We start from the raw sequence: 19,394 nt of genomic DNA, 5'->3' as shown, positions 1-19,394 counted from the left end.
CAAGACATGAGATGGGAGTATTAGTGTTTGTGTGTGTGGCAGTCAGTATGCGGTCTCATTAGCTTGTATGGAGATGCTTCCTGGCGTAGGTTCCTGGGAGTCCAGATGCTGGAGGATGAAGTGAAGGGCCAAGTTGACTGCGTCGTCTACAGACCTTTTGGCTCTGTAGGCGGACTGCAGGGGGTCCAGGAGTGGGTCTGTGACGGTTCCCTATCTGGGTTACTTGTTTGTGTTCCTTTAAGCCAGCAGGTACCAGATGTGGTGATCACCCTAAGTGGAGGCACCTGGGCCCGGTGCGCTTCCACTATAAGGCTCCGCCTTCCTGGCAACCAGTGGCGCTCTACTATCACCCCGTGGAGGAACAAGGACGGTTCGTTCGCAACCACCATTGCCAGTTACCTTGTTGGGTATAATAAACTCTTTACTTTTGATCAACTGTCTGCGTCTCCCTGAGTAGGTCATGGCTGCCAGAGCCAGGTCGTGACAGGGTCGGTGAGGGTTTTAAGGTGGGACAGGACAAGGCACTCAAAAGACTTCATAGCCACAGAGGTCAGGGCGAAGGGCCTGTCGTCATTAAATCCTGTGATCCTTGGTTTTTTGGGGAAGGGGATGATGGTGGAGGCCTTGAAGCAGGCTGGTACGTGCATGTCTCCAGGGAGGTGTTGAAGATGTCTGTAAACACCGGAGACAGCTGATCAGCACAATGCTTCAGGGTGGAGGAGGAGACACAGTCACCTCTGCGTCATCGTCTTAATGCTCTTCTCACTCCTTCTTTTGTCCTCTTATTCACTCATTCACTGACTCTCACTTCCACTCCAGTTTTCTCCTTTCTTTTACCATCTGCCCATCTGTTATACCCACTCATTCATTGTTGATCTTCCCGTCTGTCTTCTCTCCTCCTCCTCCTCCTCCTCCTCCTCAACCTTTCATCTATCTCTTCTCCCCCTCTGTTTCCTCTCCTCCACTTCTCTGCCCTGTACTCTCGCAGTTCTGCCTGTGAGCATCAGATGCGGTGATGTCCTCAGACCATTACGAGAGTGCCTGCAGCGCTTCTCTCGCTCTCCCTATCTATCACTCTCCCTCTCTCGGTTGCTTCAGTCTCAATCTTCAGTGTGTGAACCCCTGTCTGTTTCTGTCTGCCTCCGGCTTTAGTCTGGACACAGTGCTGTGCATGTATGTAGACTGCCATCGGCTCACATTAAATAAATGTCCTTTGGGATGAGCCTGCAGGGATTGGAGTTGGTACGGTATGTGTGTGTATTTGTGAAAGTGTTTTTCTCCATGTGCACCTGTTCATTTACTGTGAAGTCCTGTATACTAGATTAGGGCTGTCTCTTGTAGTCCCTTTACTACACATATATGAACATATACACAGAAACCCAGATTCCATTACATTAATGTCATAAACATGTAAACAACATCTGAAGCATGATCACCAAGCATGGCTGGACATGTAGGTCTAGGTTTATGTCACTGAATATGTTTCAGCATACTTTACCATGTTAAGCCTTACCGTAGATACATTTATTTACACAGGAGTATGAGCAGAGTAGGCTTGTCTTAAAATCCATAACCAATAACAGTCAATGTACCTCTCAACGTAGCACAAGAGCTAATCCTTCTCTTTGCCTCTTTGGCCTCTCGTTACATTTCTTCACTTGTATTTCTCTTGTGTCTAAGCGAAACACATCAACCCAAACTTTAACTTAGACGGTCTACTCTCATGACAGACGACATAAAAACTGACAATCATGATCAAATCAGGCTGTGTTTTCTTTGAGAGGCAGTATCACACCTGGAGACAGGAGAATAAAGGCTAGCAGTGGAGCATGTTTTGCACGACCTAAAATGACCGTATGACGCTGTTCGTGTTACTGTCTGAGTCATGTACTTGGGAAGTACTCACACACACAGTTTGTATATGTGATGCTATAAGTTATAGCACAGGTGATACAGTAATCGTATTGCTTTGGTCTCTGGCAGTTCAATCAGTAACTGAATGCATGATCAGCTCTCTCCCAGAACCACATCGCCAGGACCCAACTTTGTAACTTCCCATGATGTTCAACCAGGGGCTGCTTCATTAAGAATGACACTGACCTTATGGAGAATGTGTGTCTTTTAGCCTCTCCATCCACATGAGCTTCAATCTTTCAACAGTGATGACAGATGTGAAGCAGATCATTTTGTCTTTCTACCAAGAAATTCCCCAGAGTGCTACCCTGATCAGCTTTTCAATCTTTTCATGTTCATTGCTACTGGAGTCGTACACAAGAATCCCTGCAAATCCCATGTCAATACTAAAATAAGGCAGCACTGTACACTCTCTGAATTTTGCCTAGACTAAGCTTTTATTGTGTATTTTAAGTCTGTGTTTCTGTCAAGCAATGTTATGACGTCAATATGCAATACCTGATATACAGTATAAATATCATTAGTTGGTATAATGGTATATATTGGATTCAGACTGCAGCAGATAGTTAAGTAAACTGTGTTCACTCAGATGGATGAGGTTGCCCTATGGCACACACACACACACACACACACACACACACACACACACACACACACACACACACACCTGTCTGCCTGAGTCAGATCTGTAGCTGTGAATAATAGAAGAGTGGGCTGAGGTCAGACTATTCAAGTGCAGGGAAAACAATGGAGATACTTTCACTTAAGCATCCCAGACATTTTTAATAATTCAGAGAACAAACTCATGTCTCTCTAGAACTAGGCCAAAGCACACAACGCAGTGGTATCACCAGGGACTGCCACTTGTGACGAAAGCCCGAAAGCTAAAGTTGCAGCAGCTAATAACCGGAAGGTTGGCAGTTCAAACAGACAAACTCAGCCAGCTGGGAAAATAAGTGCGTAGCAAAGGAGCAAGCCACTGACTCCTCTTGTAATAATATGATGATGTGCCCTTTAGCAACGCTGACAACTCAGGGAAGCTTAAGTATAGCTGCTCAGAAGGGGTGTAACAGTATAATGTGACCTATACCCCACCACTACAAATATGTGCTTGAATCTCAATAAAGAGTCAACATTATGAGCTTCATAGAGTATCTGCTGTTTCTAATCTCAGCCCACAGATTTGTATTCTGTTGTGCTCTTTCCCGGATTATCTGCACTGCTCTGTTGGATATTGATGACAGCTGCTCATCCGGGTTGAAACTGTGAATGAAGATACATCATTAGTCATTAAAATATGCACCATGGCATCCTGATAGGTAATGCGTTAACTTCCTATTTGTGTGCGCATATATACTATATCTGAAATACTTTTTATCACATCATTAAAGTCTGTAAAACAAACTCACCTGTTTAAAAGGATGTTTGCTGCCGTTTAGTGGTGATACTGTGTCATTACAGCCAAAGACCCAACATGCTTGGTCCACTCCATACAGGGCCTGATTAACCCTTCAGTACAGTGAACAAGGAAGCATTCTTTTTGTATTGTGTTTTACTTAGTATTTAACAAGCAAGCATAATAGCATAATCAAAATAAGCGATCAAGGCAGTGGTAGACCAGCAGCTCCTGTGTTCTGCAAGGTAAACTCACTGTTTTTGTCAAAGGAGTCTTGTGGCTTTGAAAAGAGCAGATAACGGCTTCAGTTGTCCATATATCCCTTTAAGGACCAGAACATTTAATTGTCTGATGCTTTTGTGTTGAACCCAGTATTAACAAACAAGAACTTCGCAGTTAATCAAATGAACACAAACAGACCTGCAGATAGTCGCCCACTCTGCCAGGTTGGAAGCATTAAGTTAGCCTCAAAGCAGAACTGGAAAAATGATGTGGTACATTTGATTTCTTTTAATTATCATCATCATTACAGCATTCACAGCTGGCTGGACAACATGGATTGATATACTGCATGTTGTTGCATGTATAATTACAATGTTAGAGTTAAACAAACATGGATAATCAAATCATACTATAACCTGCTTATTGCTTTCATTCCTCTGCACTCCCGTGCATGCACCTCACAATGAACAACAAGTTGCATCTAACACTACAGTTTAACGAGTCTTTACAAAATGCAAACCATAGTTCAGAACTACTAGAAAATAAATAAACAGTGTGAATGTTTTTTTGAGTTTCATCATTAAGACAATAAGTCAGACAAAGTGGAAAACACGACGGAGCTGTTGGAGAGTTTGTGTGTGTTCATCAAGGTGTGCTGTAGAACATTTGCAGAGCAGGGGTGAAGATTAGGACAGTTCCCAGTATTGCCACTGTGAGGAAAGCCCACAAGAAAATCCTGTCTAACACCTGAGCCACGAACTTCCAGTCTTGAACAACCTGAATGAGACAGAGAGAGAGAGAGAGAGAGATACCGAAACAACAGAGACAGAGACAGAAGAGAAAGGTCCACCGGTGTGAATCTGTGTCAACCTCATGCATTCTTCATTAAGGACACAAGAACTACTTTGTGTCATTTTGAGCAAATCAGATTAATTCGACAAATAATAAACTGTAACAGTATAAACTAGAATTGCTCCTCCACCTCTCAAATGTCATCAATTCATCATTTCATTCTAACAAACATTTGTATGAAATTGTCAAAATTAGGATATGAAATCTTAATATGTCCAAAACCAGGACCGTGACCTTTGTTAGAATTCTAATCAGTTTTGTGAAATATTTGAAGAAATTCCCTCCAGGTGTCCCTGAAATATTGTGTTCACAAAAATGGGACACAGAAAACCTGAAAACATAATGCCTCAGGCCATGGCTGTCGCCGGCACAGAGGCATACAGAAGAGAATGTAAAACAACCACACACCTCTCGTATGAAATGCTCCTTTTTGATGTGACGGCTGATGTAGCGAACTGAATTTGTGGCTTTGTCCAGCATGGCCAGCCAGGCTTGGTTCTCGTCCTCCTTCCCTGCGAGGGGGCCTCTCTGCTGACCGCCACTGTGGCCAGGAGCCCCCCTCCTCCCCACACCTTTACGGGTCTTCAGCTCCGGGCTGCGCATCTCCATATCGGCAAAGTGGAATCTGAGGTAATTGACACTAACTGTTTTATTTTTTTGCACATTTATCTTGTAATGTGTATTGGCAGATATTATAGGAAGAGTTCAACATTTCTGGAAATATATTTATTTGCTTTCTTGCTGAGAGTTAAATTGATACCACTCTCATGTCTGCATGCTAAATATGAAGCTGCCACCAGCAGACTGTTAGCTTAGCATAGAATAAAGACTGGAAACAGGCGTATCAGCTAGCCTGGCTCTGTCAAAAGGTGACAAGGATGGCTACCTCAAAAGGTTACTAAGTAACAAATTATATCTTTTTGTTTGTTTTACCCAAACAAAAAAAAAGTGTCAAAACGACAATTAGCTTTTTCCCGAAGGCTGTATTTGTTGGCCAGGGCCAGTCACTTCTCTCTCTTAGCATTTTTCTCAAACTGTAGACTCATTCCTTAAACTGCAGTTGGTCCTATATTACCTGTCAGTGTGCCCCCTCATACACAGCAACCTGGGCAGTCTCTGGAGGAACAGGCTCTTTACCCAGGGGGCCATGGGGTGGTAGGTGGCAGAGGAACGATGGTGGACGTTAATGACAAAGACGGTGACGATGATGGAGAAAGTGACGAAGATCATGATGAAGAGCAGGTATTCTCCAATCAGTGGGATCACCTGGGGACAGAAAGTTGTAAAGGTTACTGAATCAGTTTAACAGCTGACTGTTTGAACTATGTGTTATTTCGGCGGAAGTAAGTAATGCCGATTAGTTTCTAGTGGTTTGTTAAATTACACATATTCACTGAGACTAAGAAAACAGCTGTGCAGCTCAGTCACAGTGGTGCAAGCAAAGTGCGAACATTATATTAAATAGTGTTAATATGCTGATGTTTAATTTAGCATGTTAGCATTTTAACATTTGCCAATTAACATTAAACATAAAGTACAGCTGAGGCTGATGGGAACTTCATTAGTTTTGCAGGTATTAGTTTTGCTCGGAGACCAAATTATTGGAAAATCTTGTCCTCAAGATGGCCGAGATGAAAAGTTAACCACATTTATTTGAAGTTACCCTGTCGAGACAGGAATCCATCCAACGGCTGTCAAGATATTTCACTCACAAATAAAAATGTCAACTTCACGTTAACACTAAAGGTCAGGAAGAGAAATCACCGAAGTCAGAACGATTCATTGTTTCGAAACCATCAATGTCTTTGACTGTCACGAGATGAAATGTCGGGATCACTGAAGTAATTTAAATACGTCCTCTACAGAACTATTGCCGGTTCAGTACTTTTTACGTTGAATTTTAGTATGATTTTATATAAAAGAATATAGCACAGTTGATAACGGTGGTCTGGAAAAGTCAGTGATTTTGGATGCAGTCATTGTATTTTGGAGCTCCGTCAGCTTCTGTATTGGACCGAGATGTAGCTGACGTCACTAGCTTCTTACAGTAATTGAGTTGACATGCAGTTTAAGCTGCAGGTAATTGAGAGGGCTGTGTTGTGATCTGGACATTATGCAATTAAGATTACAATTAAGATAACTGAACACAGGAAAAAGTCAGATAGATTGAAAAATTGAAGCCCAGTAGAAACTTTAAAATGAACAAAGGCTTAGATGTAAACCCCCAGAGGAAACCCACCTTTGAAGATGAAGGGATGATTTCTTCTATGACAAGGAGGAACACAGTGAGCGACACCAGCACAGACGTGGAAAGTGACAGTTTCTCTCCTTCGTCGGATGGCAAATAAAACACCAGCACAGTTAGAAAGGAGAGGCCGAGGCATGGGATGATGAGAAAGAGGGTGTAGAACAAAGGCAATCTCTTGAGGATGAAGGAGTAGGTGAGAAACGGGTACCAGTACACCTCATCCCTCCTGCTTCCCCTTCGTCCTGTTGCATTCAGGATCTCCCACTCCCCGTTATCGAAGAAGTCTTTACGGTCCACATAGTGATCCACTAGGACCAGGTCCACCATGTTTCCATCGTAAGTCCAGGAGCCGAACTTCATGGAGCAGTTCTGACGGTCAAAGGGGAAGAAGGTGACGTCCATGGTGCAGGAGGATTTGTAGCTGGCTGGTGGAGTCCATGTTATGGTGCCATCCCAGCGCACAATGGCTTTGGTCATCAGGGAACCCTCAAAGCGACCGTCCGCACTGGGAGAAGATGAGAAGGACATAAGGTGGTAAGGAACATTAACACACACACCATTGTGTGATACAAATATGATCTAAGATCAAATACAGACTAGACACGGGACAATGACATACATGTTACCCAGAAACCATCACTGCATATCTGTACGTGACAAAAATATCCAAAAAATAAGTGATTATTCACTCAATTGAATAGCTCTTTATAGTTTAGTTTAGACTATTTTACAAAGAAGAAAAGAAAAGTAAACTATGGTGGAGATGAGTTTGCCATTTCAATGAACCCCACAGGCCCCAGTGCAACCTCACTGCCGGCACTGTCTATAGTTACAGCCCTGGTGAGATGTTGAAAGCATATCCATAAGGAAAGGGAAATTGATGTAAATGCATCAGAGTCATCAGGAAGTGACTCAGGATGTGGTACTGATGTGCACAGAGTGCTGCATAACTCACTTTTCATACAGGACGATATCAGGCAGCCAAATAGTCTCTGAAGGCACTCTGATGGAGGTAATGCCCCCATAGTCATCTGGGTTCCACTTCAGCTTCACGTCAACCCACTCCTTTGAATACATAAATAACACTGCATGATAAGTAACATCATTTGACACGAGACTTAAGAAAACTTAAGAAGTCTTTAAGTGCATCTTTTTCATTTCAGCACCATGGACAGCACCATACTGTTAACTGCACAAAGCAAATGGAAACTATGTTTTTTATTGCATCGTTGTCCCTAGTTTGCTTGTTGCCTTGTCAATGTCCATATCTGTTGTTGCTATAACGTTTTATTGTTGATACCCTCAATGTTTGGATTTTATATACCAGGGCCTACCAAGAAGAACGGTTAAGGATGCTTTAAACAATCAACATAGGAGTAGAAAGTAAATAATAAGACTTATTTATCAAACATCTTATATGCTCTAGTCTAAGCCAATCAGAGACAAGGAATTACCCTTCATCTGCCATGTGTTGCATTTCTTTCGAAATCCTTGCATTTAAATCAATGAATATCTGCAAAAGAAAATATGTGATTTCATTTAGATGTTTCTGAATCAATGTTATTTGGGTATTTTTTAATATCTCCAGCAGCAATTATCATGTTACGTTTACAAGAATGTATCAATCTAACTAGAGCACTTTTAAATATCAATCATACATTTCACTTCTAGCAGTTTGATAAGTGCAGACACAGATTGTATGTCTCTTCACATTGCACTTATAGAAATATGTGTATATAAAAAAATACTTACATAACATTTGTTAACTATACATTAATTGTCTTTCAGTGAAATTATACACCAAAAAATATGTGACATTTAAATCTTATATTGTCTACCACAGCATATTGCAGCTAATGAATCATACTACATGTTTATCAGACTGTTCAAATGAACTGATCACAGCCGATCCCCTCCAGTCATTGAGCACACTGAACAAATTCACACATGTTGAAATAGCACCTAACAATTTAAATATGCAGTTTTGGAGATAGTAGCATTGATTTGTACCTGCCAGAGCCAGACATTTGTAGTCATCAGTTGGTTCTTTTCATCCTGCAGGAAGACAGGGAAGACATGTTGTTCACTATTTGTACATCTTTGTGGTGCTTAATATGAAAGAGCAGAGATGCTAATGAGAAGGTGAGGAGCAAACCAGCATCTGGAAACAAAAGGTTGAGTGGGATGAAAAAAAGAACTTAGTGAAACAGAAATATATATATTTTTAAATGGGATAATTGCTTCTCTTGCTTGCTGCTACGAAAGCACACTGAAACAGCTCAGGGGTTAAGTGCCTTGCTTCAGGGTACATCTACAGAATTTAATGAGCGAGAGAAGCAAAAGATACTCAGTGACCAATATCACTGGCAATACTTAGGCACAGCTGCCTCGTTTGTAAAGTACAAAGAACTAAAGAGGAAGGCACGGAGAGGAGTCAAAAGACAGGAATGACTTTCTGGAAGTCAGTTAGGTTTCAATATAAGCTGTTGAGTTTCTGTACAGTGAAAGCCTTAAAGAAACATAACAAGTTAAACTACAGAAGATAGAACATCTATGGAATAGTCTGAAGTAGTTTGTCTGCTCATGAGAGGCGCTGAGGCAAACCTGATTACATATTCATCTACTCTGAATAAAAATGGATCTGAGGGGTTTTTGTTTTTATAAACCACAGTAATTTAGCTAGAATACCACAAGATGGCAGTCTTCTAAATTTTAATTTTGCATGGCAGAATGTGACCTCTGTGGAGTTGTGGGAGCAGCTTTGTGTGTGTGTGTGTGTGTGTGTGTGTGTGTGTGTGTGTGTGTGCACCCATGCATGTGTGTGTGTGTGTGTGTGTGTGTGTGTGTGTGTGCACCCATGCATGTGTGTGTGTGTGTGTGTGTGTGTGGGTGTGTGGGTGCCCTTGTCTAAATAATAAATGCAATCTGGTTCCTCTCAGCCTGATGGCCTCATTACTTCCTCTGCTACTATCAAAGACTACTTTGGACTCTTTTAACCTTTCTTCTTTGCTCTTTTTTATTTTCTATTTTGCCCGTTTAAGTCCATCCGCTCCTCATCCTCCTCCTTGTTTATGCACAAACGTTAATCCTCAGTGTAACCTCTGTACTATACCTCCTCTGTTCACCTCACAGCCATCCCTTTCCATCTCTCACACTCCTAACCTGCCTTCCTTTCCCCTGGTTTCCTTTATCATTTCTTCTTAACAATAAATAGTAACTTTCTGTCCTGTCCTAAACAGATGATGAGCTTTGAACCACACTTATTTAAATGGACTTCTTTCTATAACTTCCCATGACTCTTTCTTCTTTTCACAGTTCCGTTCTGCTTATTCTTATGTGTGTTAGTGATGGTGAGTTTCACTTCCTCCCTTCCGTTCCTCTCTCATTACAAAAAAAACCCATTCTATCCTGAGAAGACAGTAACAGGATTTTATTAATAACCATGTTACATAAAGCAATTATATTTATTTTGCGGGGAGCTTCCTTACCAAGTCAACACAGAGGCTGTTTGCTGTTAATCTGCTGGAAGCAGGAGAGCCTCTATGTCTGGTTCTACTTTGCTCAAGGGAGCTCAGGATGTGATCAATGCTGAATCACATCTATCTAATATTAATACAACACATAATGTATGGCATGGACAGAGCCAGAGCTACCATTCAGGAAGATGAGGTCATGTCCTCAGCATTCTGTTATCTTTGTCTTTCTGATTGGCTTTTCAAAGGGTGATTTCCCTTCTTTTCTTCTGCCAATTGTACTAAAATGCAACATAATCTCAAAGGCTGCAAACAAATGAGACAGAGAATCAAAATCTCCACACAAATAAAAACAACTTTGAGAGAATTCACAACAAAAATGGCCTAATCCTTTTTATTCACTTTCACTTTGTTATCTATTTCCTATAAACTTACTCCCTTTCTCATCTAATTTAACTACCTCAACAGCACAAACTGGCCTTAAAGATGACCGTAGAGTGGAAACAGAGAAATTTGATCAGGTAGTATTCATGCAGGTAAACAGGACATGAGAATGCTGCGTGTTCTTCTAGACAGAGCCTCCTGTGTGTTTGTGTATCCAGGTGTTGTTTCCTCACCACATCAACCAGCTGTGAGATCTTGAGTCCAAAGCATACAGTGATGGTGTCGTTCGAGTGATGGACAGGCCGCACCCACTTCTGGTAACCCCTGAAAAGGTTCCTCAACAAGGAATCCTCCATTTCGGCCAGCGACACAAAGTCTTCCTGCGCTGGAAGAAGCCAGAGAAGAAAATAGAGATGAAGACAACATAGAGAAGAAGCAAGTTTGGGAGAGAAAATTGTATCGTTCATGAGAATATAACGATGGATATGATTATAAGTAGTGCTGACGTTTGTAGATGACTCTGAATCTGATGCTGTTGCTCTGCTAACATGCTGCTTTTGCTACATTAGCTGTGTAGACACTGTGTTACGCTCAATACTGAGTCTGAACGAATCCTGTGTGGACACTGATGGAGGACTGATATTGCTGCTGTTTGTCACTTCAGATGTCAATTTCACATGCGCATAGTTGTGAAGACATTCTGCTTTAAACCACAAATGTCAACCTCATGTTGGTGCGAGAGGAAAAGTCAGAGGGTTGCCAAAGATTCATCCTCTGGGTACTGTGAATATCTGTTGAAATATTGCAGTCCATTCAATGACTAAGGGTCCTAAAATGTATACCACAGTATTTATTTTTGGTCTTTTGCAGTGATATTATACTACAGTATTACAAAATCAAAAGGGTCACGCAACTCAAAACATGATTCTACCAATGTTCACTCTATTGGTAAGGGAACGTATATTAGGTAAGGGACAAAACATGAACTACGGATGTGTTTGTTGGATCTAGATATGGAAGATAAAAGCTATAGGCCTGTATGTGTTGTTGGAGGAGTAGGCTGCTCCATAATGTAAATCAAATGTGTGAGTCAGTAGCTGCCATGCTGTTGGTTTGAGCTGTGAGGGAATTGTCTTGCTGAGCAACCTGGATCTCAGCAAAGAGAATAATTAGAAAAATGTTGGTTTTTTTCACATATTTACTGTTGTTTTACTGCTCTGACCTTTTATCATGGCTGCTGAAATGAAAAGCATGGGATTCTGCAACAACACGGAAGAGCGGTGGCTCGTACGTAGCCATAGACAGCATTGTGGGAGTGACATAGTTCTTCGGATGTTGTATCTTCTTCGTCCTTGTATGTGTGTATCAGGTAAAGACCGTAATATACCGGTATACCACCCACCCCGAGTCTGGACCAAAGTGGTGAACTGACTGATCAACCAACAGACCGACATTGTCATAACTAGAGCCATGCCACTAAATATGGACGAAGCAAGACATTTAAGAACGCTGTCTTGGACTTCTTTTGCATGCATGTAATATTCATGTACACAGAAAGATGTGTGTATACATGTCAGCTATTTCTTACATGTTTAAGAACATACAAAGACACAGTCGTGCATGAACAAAGTGAACCTCCCCAGAGTCCCAAAAGCAAGTGGAGGGAAAAATGAAGTCAGGGCCTAAGAGTCAGGCACACACACACTGTCAGCCCTGGACTGACAGCTGGCCATGGCTGAGTGAATGCATCTCAGCTCCCAAGGCTGACAAAATGATCATGCTGACATGATCACTTCAGACAGAACAATTGCCAGGGGAGACAAGCTGAGCTCAGAGCACTTTGTGCAGCCAGGCACAAGACATAATAGTCAGTGAAAGAGTGACGCTCACTCTGAGCAGGAGAGGAACACTGCCTTCACTTCATCAGCCACCTGGTCAAGAGCAGACAGCTGGGAGATATCAGGTCTCTTAGATAGACAAGTACAGAAAACACACTTTAATTCAGTTTGGTTTGACTCAGTTAAAAGTACATTATCAGAGACTCCTCAGTGGCTTAACGTTTGCATTAATTCTACTGACAGCCAGCATGCTGATCAGGAGCTATATGTCCTGTCAAACTGTCCTTGAGCAAGGCATTGCACCGCTTCCCTGTTACGCATTATAACTCATGAAAGATGCGGACGACAGCAGCATTTGCCGCTCTGCATTATTTGGTATTTATACTTGAGCTGCACAACACATAGGCTCCCTCAGTAACTCTATCAACACTGAGTTCTGAGCACTCAACTGGAATAAGAGGACAATATTTGGCACTGCCAATGGTAGTGTTGCACCAGACACGGCGGCTGATAGACAGAAAAGAGAAGTTTGAATCAATAGCCTCTCAAACAAGGGGAATGGAGCAGAGGCCTGGAGAGAGCTGATAAGGGAAGGAGCGAGACGGAGTGACCCAGAGCAATTCCCTTCAGTAACAGAGAAACAGGACAAGGGGGCAGGGTAGAGGTTGGAACAGGAGGAGAAGATAACTGGGGCAAGGGGAACGAGAACACACAGCAAAACAGAGAGCAAGTTGAGAGCAAATTCCCGTTTCAGCTTGTTTCTTAACACAAGGTTGTTACTGCGCAAGCAAATCCCTCTCTTCTGACATGCTACAGAGATTACTTAATACACTTTATTCTGCTGTAGTTCAATATTTAGTTTTGGGGTTGATTCCAACTTAATCTATTTATCTGTCCCTGAATGTACACATTCATTATCCACAACAATTTTGCAATAGCTGTATGATTATCTGTCTGTATTTCTTGTTTAAGTTCCCTTAAAGGAGCTATTTGAAGGATGAAACTTAAGGGTTCAAGGTTTAGGATCGCTAACAGCCTAACAGCATGAAGGACATCCTAAAAAAAGCACAAATGTTTGTGTGGTGTAAACAGTGTAAATGTTGACACATAATTATGATTCACATATATTTGTCTGTCAAATAAGTTTGGTCAATTAATTTTTGTTTTAGTATAGTTGTAGTCAAATTTTTGTCATGCATTTTTATTTTTCTGTCACACACAGTATTTTGTTCACACACACACACACACACACACACACACACACACACACACACACACACACACACAGTGTCTACGTCACTCTGCTCTGCAGTAAAACAACCACTCAGTCAACCCACTTATCATTTCAATCTGTAGAACAGAACCTCTCTCGTTCCTGCAGCGTTAGGCCTAATGCAGTTTGTCTGTTTTGTTGCTTCTTGTTCTCAGTGGATTGTGGATGAAACTCAGTTTCTTCAAAGAACCGGTAGCTCAATGGATTTGAATACACAGACATTACTTGTTAGATCACTTCATTGTTGGGTTTGTTTTTTATCAATAGTTTCTACTAGTTCGTACGGTAAGACAAACATGTATGTGTGTTTTCCAATACCTGTGTGCATGTGCAACCTTGTCTCCTACAAATAGCATAAAAGTAAACTGCATTCTCAGTTATGCTTCAAGGGAAACGTATATTACAGTTGCAGTTTTAAACATGTGGTTAATGTTGAAACGAGAAAACAAAATGGCTTAAGGGTGTGTGTGCATTGACACAAATGAACCCTTATATTCCCTGTCTTTAGTCTACTCCTGTTTCCTGTTGGGTGTGATACAATCTGAAGTTAAAGTACACAGACTGTTCAGACTCAGATTACCTCCCATTGCATCAGATCCCCTGTGAAGCACAGTTTGTAAGGGCTTGAAATGGCCCAACAGTACGATCAGTCTTCCGATCTACCATCTCTACAGGAAGCAGCTCTGTCTCAAGATCAGCAGCAACAAAAACACAAGGGGCCAAACTAGTTAAACACCACAAGAGCCGGCTCCCTCCCTCAGAGACTGATTGACTCTGTGTGTGTGTGTGTGTGTGTGTGTGTGTGTGTGTGTGTGTGTAAGTAAGACAGACAAACTACAGCGTGCTGATTATTGACACAGGCTAGCCCAGCATTCAAACAAACACCATCTCCTCAATCTAAAACAGCCCATGGCTGACACAAGGGTACGATCACCTTGTCCCATCCACCATCTGTTCACTGTGGAACCAGTAGGATATACCACTGAGGGGGTAAAGGATGGGAGGAACAACAGAGGGGAGCTATTTTCTTTTCTTCACACTGCTGCAAAAGGAAGTGTGTTTTAGTTCTCATTGATTTCTAATGAGATGCTTCCAGACCTTTGGAAAAGGGAACATTTTGAAGGCAAGAATCAAGAGAGAACTGAGCCACTGCTCACAATGCAACAGCTTTACCCATAATACAACAGGACATTCATCTCTGGGGGACGTTATTATGAATTTCACTGCTTTCCTTTTAGCACTCAAGCACTCAGATTGGCCAGGCGCCCATGCTCTACGAGATACCGGTAACCTGATTTGTTAAGGTCCTATCCTGACCCTAATTACTCACGGTCAATGTCCAACCTGAACCAATCATCTCTACCTAAACTGCTTACGCAGGTCTTGAGAATGGAGTGGATTCATAATTATGACTCTGGTTGAGCCAAGACCTTCCACAATGGTTAACCCCATCAGTCATAATGCCCTTGAGGCATGTACGTGTGTATGAGCATATGTGCCAAGACATGTCGGTTCACACACAGTAATTGGATGTCAAAGATACTCAGCGTCACATGACCAGAGGTGCTAGATTACCGCACACAGCCTACACCTGCTGTTTCCATTGGAGCTCCTTTAAAATAAATAGTTCCTATGGAGACTGTTGTCAGCAACGTATCTGGAATACATCCAGAATAACTGGGACATTATTTCTGTAAAGATATGTTGTGTTTGAAATTGTAAAGGTCATTTTCCATTCATCTTTATTTAGTTTTATTTAGACACCATACATGTTCGAAACCAATATTTGAAAACCTGGACAAATAAAACCAGAGACATCTGCACGATGCTTGAAGGAAGTGAGAATTAAAAAAAGAATAATTGTAATTTGGGTGAAGTGAACATATAAAGTCTAAGCATGGCATCATGTCAGCCTGCTGGCTGACATGATGCCCTTGCAAGAAGCTCAGTGTCAGTTTAAAATGTGATTCCTCATTAACTTCACTGAGGCTGTCTGGGACAGATTAATGGTCGCTGATGGTGATGAATTAATCGTTTTCATCAACTTGTCATTAATTCTCCCTCCTGCTCCCTGTCACTAGCACACAGACACAGCAGGAGAGATGTAGGCCTGTAGCATGTGTTGCAAGAGTCACTCCATCTCCAGATTAAAGGGATGTAAATGATGTACCATAAAGTGATAGCAACACACACACACACACACACACACACACACACACACACACACACACACACACAGTAAGAAAGAAGAGAGAGAAGACTGACTATGTACCACAGTGACACACTATCTAATTCCTTACTTTTCATAACAACACCATACCTGAGCAGCTTTATTATTTTAGGGAATTCTTTTCCCATTCATTTCATTGTGTTTCATTGTCCCATATTGTTCTCTTGCAGCGTGATATACAACCACGCTCAGTCATACGTCCCAAGGGGGCGCTGCGCTCCCGTTCTTTAATAAATAATGACCGTGCTCCTCTCACCTGACACTATCGTTTTGTCCCGCTGCTCGATTCAAAGTGCAGTCACACTTGATTTATAATATGACTGCCTGTTTGTAAAACAGTTTCCAAATTAAGAATAATTGGTTCAGGATGGAACACATGAGCCAACCACGCTGCTGGATTAATGGGACTGTGAGGGGATGCTGTGTGTTGATCGCGCAACACGCAACACGATCCCAAATGCTGACCAGAAACACCCACATACTTTGGTGAATGTTGTATCTCAAGTCAATTTGCCTTTAGTTTAGAAAAATAAGACGAAACATTAGGTCAGCTTCAACAGTTAAAGACGACTGTGTTCTTACCTTCCATAGTAGCCTCCCCGAGAGCGAGGGACCAGCACAGCACCGCGACCGCAAACTTCATGCTCCCTCTTATCATCTACAACACCGACTGGTTGTATCCAGTGCGAATATCAAATCATTTTACTGTTCACACACAGTCCTGCAGTGTGCACCTCAACATCTGAGTGGGACCTCCGGAGTATCCCCGCTGTGTGCTGTCCAGTTTAAATAATAAAGGACAGCCGGCTGCTGGTGGCTTTCTGTAACACGGTCCGCCTTCACAATGTTGAGCAGCAACAGCTCGTGTGATGTGTTTTTTTCACCCCCTGTTCTGTCGCCAGTTCTGTTTCCCCGCAGCCTATTTTGGTGTGCGTTAGTAAGTGATCCAGTGCGGAGACGGATGCTGCCGGAGCGGAGCCGGGCTGAGGGCGGGACGGAGGAGGGCTGGCCCGTTAGAGGATGGAGGGAGGACGCGGACTGCGGAGGACGGATCCCATCCAGTGGTAAATAAATTAATAAATGATGACAGACAGACATAGATATACTGGTGTGACATATTATTAAATAAAAGGCCAGTTGGATGCAGGTCAAATGTAAAGCAATGCAAAATAATTAAAAATGAGGAAAGGGCCTGCCTGATATACAATAGTATAATTTAATAGTTTAAGAGCAGTGTACATCCATATATTCAAATATCAGGTATATTACATAACATATTTAGCACCAGTGATGGGTGTGGTCATAAGTTAAGGGCTTATAATAATTGCTAAGACAGACAACAAATGTGAACCCATTAAGCCACAAAGTGGGGCTTGAAACTGTAGACAATAGGGTCGCTTCAGTATGTTTCAACCTGGACTCTTTATTCCATGGTTTTCTGCCCAAGTGACTAATGGGACAAAAAAAAGTCCTTTCCGTGGCTTCCAGCTGCAGCGCTGCTCCTCAGTACTGGACCCATTCAGAAGAATGTGGTCCCCATTAAATCTCTTCGATAAAAGGTTGAAAAATACAGAAAGTACCCTTTAATAAGACAAAGGTCAAAGGTCTACATCAAGTTACTGCACAAAAGTTAACATAAATGGGCAAAGGATTGGGTTGGACTATTGCCACGTTCCTTTAAGTGTAACAGTCATAGATGTTGTGAAACTTTAGTTTATGACAAATGACTTCAGATCATCTTACAGGAAGCAGGGACCTGTATGTTTCCTCTGAGAAGCACATCACATGGTTTTATCGGCAGTGAGTCGGCACATTATTGTAAATCATCCGAGTTCAATTTAATGCTTCATTTATTCAGCCACACACTTATCATGCAATGTCACTGCATACATACATGTCATAATCTCGTGGCATGCCATGGTATATGCCACGAGATAATCATGTCACAGGAGGCTGTATGAGGCAACACTCACAAAGAATGTTTTCAGAAAAACTGAATCCATGCCAATGTTATAACGACACTTGAGTGGAAAAAGGAGATGACTGAAAGAATACATTGTGCCACATCACAGAATGTAATCTGATTCGAGCTCTTAATGCATGAGGGCATCATGGACCCTGGTTACAGCCTGATTCCAGTACAAGGTAGGCCACAAGACTGGGAGTGGTTGTGCTTATATTTTACATGTTGTTATTCCAAAGCTATCACCTTTCACTGATAAAAGGTGAAGTGGTGAGGATGAGCACACTTTGGCACAATCAATCTAATTACCTGCTGTACAAGCTGAGCGGATGAAGTGATCTAGTTATCGATCTCGCAGAGAGTTTCCATGTTGGAAAATTGAGAAACACACATCTCCTCTGGTTCAGTTTACTACTGCTACGAGAAGAATGGGAGTAGATTTATGGAGGTGCAAAGGTCCGACAGCCGCAGCATTCTACAGAGAACAGACAGCTCAGATAAATTTGAATTGTGTAATTTATTTAAGCAATCAAATAAGCTGTTAGTTGACTCGTAAAGAACTCGAGGGGAGCCAGTGTAGGAAATGGAATGGTCTCTCTCTCTCTCTCTCTCTCTCTCTCTCTCTCTCTCTCTCTCTCTCTCTCTCTCTCTCTCTCCTCTCTCTCTCTCTCTCTCTCTCTCTCTCTCTCTCTCTCTCTCCTCTCTCCTCTCTCTCTCTCTCTCCCTCTCTCTCTCTCTCTCTCTCTCTCTCTCTCCCTCTCTCTCTCTCTCTCTCTCTCTCTCTCTTTCTCTCTCTCTCAGCGTAATTAATTGTCAGCTATAGCAGCTGGAAGAAGAACTGCAAGGTGAATCATTCTGCACCCACGCACAAACACATAAACACATGCAAGTGATTTGATGGTTCATTCATCACCAACATGGACACATACCTCTGTGCTGCACACATGCAGGTCACATTTTGTTGGCTTTGAGCATCTCATTAAATGCTGCCTTGCTCTGGCACCTGATCGCTGCTCAGCTATTGCCAGGACTTGCCCACGGGGAACCTAGCCTATGTGCCACACACACACACACACACGCACACACACACACACACACATCCTGCTTATCTAACACCCAAACAAACTCTTCTGTGTCAGTGCACACAAATTGCTTCAGTCTTTTTATCCAGTGCTGGAGGTAAATGTACATTCTGGACGGTCTTTAAATTTCAGCCTACTTCAGTAATTAGTCTCATTCCACTTCCAATCATGTTAATTCAGGAAATGAGTTCACATTAAGGTCACGAGAGCTGAGGGGAGGTCTCCAGAGCAATCTGTGCTTTAATTATGAAGAGAGATCTTTCTGACAGAATGGTCAAAACGACTGAATATTTTGGAACAGGAGACAAAGAGCTTTGTAACGTGTTTACCCTCAGTTCTCATCCACATTTTATTTCACCTTTTTCCTGCTTGAGAAGGAAGAAGAGTAATTGAACCGAGCAGAGAGAGAGAGCACCATGGAATCCATTCTTTTGTATTATTTGTGTCTCTTCTTGCATTGAATAAGAATGTTTCTGTCTAAGCATGTGGATGTGTGTAACCTAATGCAACATGTTAGGT

At 42.1% G+C, this 19,394-nt stretch overlaps 1 protein-coding gene across 2 annotated transcripts; it reads right to left on the bottom strand.

Moving 5' to 3' along the window:
* Positions 1-4,177: 4,177 nt before the first annotated feature.
* chrnb3a (cholinergic receptor nicotinic beta 3 subunit a) lies at positions 4,178-16,488 on the bottom strand. 2 transcript variants are annotated; one of them, XM_076090808.1, is made up of 8 exons: positions 16,413-16,488; positions 10,723-10,874; positions 8,643-8,687; positions 7,588-7,697; positions 6,624-7,137; positions 5,460-5,650; positions 4,793-5,009; positions 4,178-4,309 (listed from the first exon to the last, which is right to left on the bottom strand). In XM_076090808.1, the coding sequence occupies exons 1-8, from the start codon at positions 16,486-16,488 to the stop codon at positions 4,178-4,180; spliced, it is 1,437 nt and encodes a 478-aa protein (XP_075946923.1). The 2 variants fall into 2 exon arrangements, with proteins under 2 accessions (XP_075946923.1, XP_075946924.1); XM_076090809.1 differs by lacking the exon at positions 16,413-16,488 and having other exon boundaries at positions 4,793-4,912; positions 4,955-5,009; positions 10,723-10,896.
* Between the last annotated feature and the right edge of the window lie 2,906 nt (positions 16,489-19,394).

The sequence above is a fragment of the Anarhichas minor genome, unplaced genomic scaffold, assembly GCF_050575085.1.
Source record: "Anarhichas minor isolate MPS153535 unplaced genomic scaffold, ASM5057508v1 ptg000012l, whole genome shotgun sequence".
Lineage (NCBI taxonomy): Eukaryota > Metazoa > Chordata > Actinopteri > Perciformes > Anarhichadidae > Anarhichas > Anarhichas minor.
Note: the sequence above shows the minus strand (reverse complement) of the source record. Positions and strands in the feature narration are given on the sequence as shown.

Bases quoted from the DNA above. Each gene is read 5' to 3' on its own strand.
- chrnb3a (XM_076090808.1), bottom strand. From the start codon at position 16,488: ATGATAAGAGGGAGCATGAAGTTTGCGGTCGCGGTGCTGTGCTGGTCC. The intron at 7,698-8,642 runs GTACAAATCAAT...ATGTATTCAAAG, and splicing joins CAAATGTCTGGCTCTGGCAG to GAGTGGGTTGACGTGAAGCT. The intron at 5,010-5,459 runs GTAATATAGGAC...CAATTACCTCAG, and splicing joins ATGAGGGGGCACACTGACAG to ATTCCACTTTGCCGATATGG.